General features: G+C 49.0%; 2 protein-coding genes across 2 annotated transcripts in view; one reads left to right on the top strand and one right to left on the bottom strand.

The window, feature by feature from the left end:
• Positions 1-315: 315 nt before the first annotated feature.
• UBD (ubiquitin D) lies at positions 316-2,798 on the top strand. The gene is made up of 2 exons (XM_012660108.1): positions 316-397; positions 1,566-2,798. The coding sequence occupies exons 1-2, from the start codon at positions 371-373 to the stop codon at positions 2,034-2,036; spliced, it is 498 nt and encodes a 165-aa protein (XP_012515562.1). The 5' UTR covers positions 316-370; the 3' UTR covers positions 2,037-2,798.
• Positions 2,799-4,405: 1,607 nt separating this feature from the next.
• Positions 4,406-5,290, bottom strand: part of LOC105823027 (putative olfactory receptor 2I1) — a 7,772-nt gene continuing 6,887 nt past the window's right edge. The window contains exon 2 of the mRNA XM_012660106.1: positions 4,406-5,284. Within this exon, the coding sequence (XP_012515560.1) occupies positions 4,406-5,284 (879 nt within the window). The remainder of the gene's footprint in view (positions 5,285-5,290) is intronic.

Genomic DNA, 5,290 nt, shown 5'->3' with positions numbered 1-5,290 from the left:
AGAGGGCACCAAGCATGTTTTTCTTCAAGCCAGTGAGGGCCCAGGGCTGCGGGCTGGATGGTAGTAAGTCAGGACTGAGAGAGGGGAGGTGGTTGTTAATCATGGAAAACTTCTCAGCAGAGGACCATCTGGTGTTTGGAACGAGCGGGGGAAATGTTTTGGCTGAGGGGAGAAGTGTGTGATCAGAAAGTATTCTTTGTTTGTTAACTTCACTCCGAAAGTGAAAGAAAAATTGATGAGAACATGCAAGAACAAAGGGCATGGCAAAGCCAGGCAACGCAGCAGGGGATTTCCAACTCAACTGCTTGCTTATAAGCTGGATGCAGGGACCTTTTTCCCAGGTCTGCTTTCCACTCCCTGGGTTGCAGAGATGGCTCCCAATGCTTCCTGCCTCTGTGTAAGTTGGGATTTGATAAAGGAGATGGGGAAAAATCTCAGGATGGATGGACAGTGCTCAGGGAGGGAGAACAGCTGCAGAATGGGAAGGAGGGTTGTCTGAAGAGAAGTTGGTTACGTGGCTCCTGAGTTCTCTTTTGAATCAGACCTTGGACTGGCTGCTGTTTGGGATAAATGGTAGGAAGTGGGGGTGAGCTTTGTGCCCAACAGGGCTGGTGAGATGTGAACGAATGGAAACATTTCCAGGGTTCTTAACCTGAAGCTTCCCTCTCCTCTCAAAGGAGAGCATCACAAAACTCATTTATCTTAAGTTGTTAATGACCTAATACATTACCTTACATAAGAAGATATGCACTATAAAGAGAACCTGCAAGGAGGGCAATTAACATGGCGGAGTGACCCTCCAGCGAAGGCATGTCTGTGACATTTGGTTGGGAAAATACTTTTGAATGGAGCATGAGGGAGGTCCTCCCAGGACCACCAGGCTTTCCAGTGGCAATACAGGGGTGAGCTTTCCCATCTTTTAAAGCTTTTCTGTTATTGAAGTTAGAGTTAGACATAGTCCCTACTTTCTATGAGTGAGGTCCCGGTCTATTAAAGGAGGGCATATGCTACATTAGGTAGATATAAAAACACAGGAAACACAGTTTCAGTACCACTGAAAATAGCATCACTGTAAGATGTGAGTTATTATAAAGCAATGGGACATTAAAAAAGGAAGCTAACAGCTCAGAGATTATGTGTCCTAACAAGGGTTTCCTTCTGAAGTAGTCACAGAGGATATCGCATGGCTGTGAGTATCCTATGAGGCTGCCAAATCTTGGAAATTTTCTTTGGAAGTTGTTTTTAGAGCCTGGTGTACACCTTTTGAAACTTAATTTACTTTTGACATTTGACAAACTTTTTCAGGATAGGAGAGGCAGATAAATAAGGTGGTAAATCATTACTTATATTTTGAAATGGCAAAAGGTGTGGTTATAAAGGAATGGGACTAATTTTCTTGTCTGTGCTATAATGTGGGAACTCCAAAGAATTTCCAAGAAAGAGAGGGAGGAAAGGAGCTGGAGGACCAGGCGGGCGGTGGAAGTGTGGGAGCAATTACGGTGGGACCAGGGAGTGCAAAGGGTGGCAGGCATCCTAGGCAACTGTCTCTTGCTCTCATTGCCCAGGTGACTGTCTATTCCACGGAATGGGAATTAATGACCTTTGATGCCAACCTGGATGACAGAGTGAAGAAGATCAATGAACACGTTCGGTCTAAGACCAAGGTTCCTGTGCAGGACCAGGTCCTTCTGCTGGGATCCAAGATCCTAAAGCCACAGAGAAGGCTGTCGTCTTATGGCATTGACAAGGAGAAGACCATCCACCTCACCCTGAAAGTGGTGAAGCCCGGGGATGAGGAGGTGCCCTTGTTTCTCGTGGAGTCCGGAGATGAGGGACAGAGGCACCTCCTCCAGATGCGAAGGTCCAGCTCAGTGGCCCACGTGAAAGAGATGATCGAAACTAAGACTGCTATAACCCCAGAGACCCAGATTGTGACTTGCAATGGGAAGAGATTGGAAGATGGGAAGATCATGGCAGATTATAACATCAGAAAGGGCAATATACTGTTTCTGACATACCATTGTATTGGGGGGTGACTGCCCTGGAGAGGGGATGCTGTCAGCTACAAAAGGGCTTATTTCCTTTAATCTATTATTTACCAATCATATCCTTTGATGATTTCCCAAAATTAATGAGAATGAGATAAATAGAGTAAGATTTGGGGTGGGGTGGGTAGGATGAAAAATATTTTCAACTCTAATTCTTTGATTCTAATATAATTGATTAAGTGGCAGGATTGCTTAAGATGTATTACTCAGAATAGAAAATGAATGTTTAAGGCACATTAGAGATAGCATTTAAAGCTGAAACTTAATCCTTTCTTGGTACCTTCTGATTTATAGAAAAACTCCTATTTCCTTTCCTATATGACAAAAGAATAGTTTTATGTTGGGATCCATGTTCTATTAATTTCTGTGTTCCTATCATTGTTAAACCCAATGCTTCATTTATAGTATCACTCAATTATTGTTGAATCAAGCTGAATTTCTACTTATAGAGCATAGTGAAATGATTTATTATGAAGTGAATTAATTACTCTGACATGATCACAATGTAATTAATAAGTATTTTGAAAATTCCATTAAACTTCTTCCTCTCTCCTTATTTCAGACTGGTATGAAATGAAGTCTGGCACCATACTGCCTTTTATTCTTGATGTTCCACACCCAGCTAAAATTGCTCTTATTTCTGGGGATGGTGGGCATGGAAAGATATTTTCCATGAGGATCTAGAAATCTTGTTTCTCTAGTTGGGGCTCTTTGTAGGTAGATGTGCTTTGGGAGGGAATAAACTTTCTGAAAGGTGTGGGATTGTGGACCAGTCTCTGTCCTGCTTGTCTTAGGGTCTAGCAGGTTTCTTCTAGGCTGAGGGTGTCGTGTCAGTCTGGGTGAGGGTGGTAAGGAGCTGGCTTCTGGGTTGACCCCAACACTCTGCTCCAGTTCTGGCTGATGGAGCATTTTCCTCTCTGCTTCTTTCATTAGGAGATCCCTGCTCCTCTCTTGGGAACTTGAGTACCTTCCTCCATCTTCCTCCCTCCATTTACTCCTCTCATCGTCTCTCTCTTATGTCTGGCTTCTGGTCACTTGTATGTTTTTCTCACAGCCTGAGACATGCCTGCCTTCTTCCCCACCAGTCCCAGTTCCTTGTTTTCTTTAAAACTTGCACCTCCTGCAGGAGAGTTTCCCAGTTTAACCCCACTCTGCTAAGTTCCCCACACTCATGAGCACTCCTCACCACACATAGGGGTCCAGTGTTCTGCGGTGGGCACTGGCCATCTGGCTAGGTCTGCATTAGGTTGCACTGATTTTCCAAGAAGAGAGTCCATGGCTCCTGTTAGGGTTGGGTGCAGGTTGGCAGCGTTAAACACAGGAAAAGAGGAGGGGGCGAAAATGAGGAGGCCAATGAGCATCTAGAATGATACCCACAATGGCAGGAACTTGAGGTTAGGGACTTTTCCTTTCCAGGAGCATGTGCAGAAACTAGGAGCTCATGACCAAAAGTAACTTTTCTGCCATTAACATACATTAGCGTAGTAAAAGTCACATCCACCAGCCACATGACAGTTTACAAATGTCATGGCAACCCCTGAAAGTTACACTATAAGGATAAAATAGGGGAGGGACCTTAGCTCTAAGAACTCTCCATCCTTTTCCCAGAAAAATAATGAATATTCCACCCACCATTTAGCATATCATAAGGTGTAAACACAAAAGCAGATGTGTGGTAAGACCCCAGTGTCTTCTCCACTTGTGCAGACAAACCCCTTTCCCAACTGGACGACTTTTGCTTTGCATACCTGAAGCCTGCAACAAAAGCTGCTTGTGTGGACGTGCTAAGTGTCTGTCATCTCTCCATCGCACGGGTCCAGCTTGTGATTTTTCCAAGCAAGGAGCCAAAGAACCGGGACAACACCTCTCAAAAATCACACCTAACACTCCCTTTTCTGGATGGGGTCTCCTGTAGGGTAGGAACTATGACTTTCTCATGAACTTGAGAGACTTCTGAGGGCAAAGAGTGTTCCTTGGTCTTCCATCAGACTGGGAGAAAGCTACACATAAACATGTTGTACATCATCTTTTCTGCATATGGAGTCTTGAGGGGCAGACGGAATTTCTGAGGATGAGGGAGGTCTCCCCGAAATCATGCTTCCTCTCTTCACAGCTTAGGAGAAGCCCAAGGGCCATTTCCCTTCCTAAACCTGTATATATGAAGGGTTTATGGACGTTTCCTCAAGAATCTGAACATTTCTTGGAGAGAGGAAAGGACCTCCCTCATTAACCTTGGACTCCCTGGGGACAAATCTTGCAGATTTTCATACAAGAATGTACTGAAGGCTAAACTGACTCTCCAATGGGTATTTCCGTGCTTGGACCCTGGGCTAATACTTTCTTCCCTCCCAATCCACTCACTGTCTGGCCTGCCCTCTCCCCAGACTCCCCAGAAGCCTCCTCGCTGCCCGCTTCACTTCCCTATTCCTGAGGGTGTAGATAAGCGGGTTAAGGGCCGGTGTGACCACCGTGTAGAAGAGCGAAACGAACTTGCCGCGCCGCTGCTTGTAGCGGTCAGTGGGCTGCAGGTAGGTGTAGATGGCCGAGCCATAGAACAGGCAGACAGCTGTCAGGTGAGACCCGCACGTGCCCACCGCTTTTCTCCGGCCACCGCTGGACCGCATGCGACATATGGCCCGGGCCACCGCGGCGTAGGAGGCCAGGATGACGGCGGAAGGCACCAGCAGGATGACCACGCGGGCGGCGAACATCTGGCTCTCGGTGGCGTCTCCGCCGCCGCCGCAGGCCAGCTTGAGCAGCGCGGGCAGCTCGCAGATGAAGTGGTCCAGCCGGCGGGGCTTGCACAGCGGCCGCGTCGCCAGGAGCGCCGTCTGCGCAGCGGAGTTGGCGAGGCCGCCGAGCCAGGAGGCGCCGGCCAGCGCGCGGCAGAGGCGCGGCGCGGCGAGCCCGGCGTAGCGCAGGGGACGGCACACGGCGGCCGCGCGGTCCAGGGCCATCGCGGCCAGCAGGACGCACTCGGTCGAGCCCAGCGCCAGCGACGTGCTCAGCTGGACCAGGCAGCCCCCGCGCGGCAGCCAGAGCGCCGGGCCGCGCAGGGAGGCCAGCAGCGGCGGCACCACGCTCGTGGTGAAGCCCGCGTCCACCAGCGCCAGGTGGGAGAGGAGGTAGTACATGGGCGTGTGCAGGCGCGGGTCGCGCGCCGCCAGCAGCGCGAGCGCGGAGTTGCCGCTCAGGGTCAGGAGGTAGCAGAGGAGGACAAGCGCGAAGAGGACGGGCTGCAG

The sequence above is a fragment of the Propithecus coquereli genome, unplaced genomic scaffold (genome assembly GCF_000956105.1).
Source record: "Propithecus coquereli isolate 6110/MARCELLA unplaced genomic scaffold, Pcoq_1.0 Scaffold656, whole genome shotgun sequence".
Classification (NCBI taxonomy): domain Eukaryota; kingdom Metazoa; phylum Chordata; class Mammalia; order Primates; family Indriidae; genus Propithecus; species Propithecus coquereli.
Note: the sequence above shows the minus strand (reverse complement) of the source record. Positions and strands in the feature narration are given on the sequence as shown.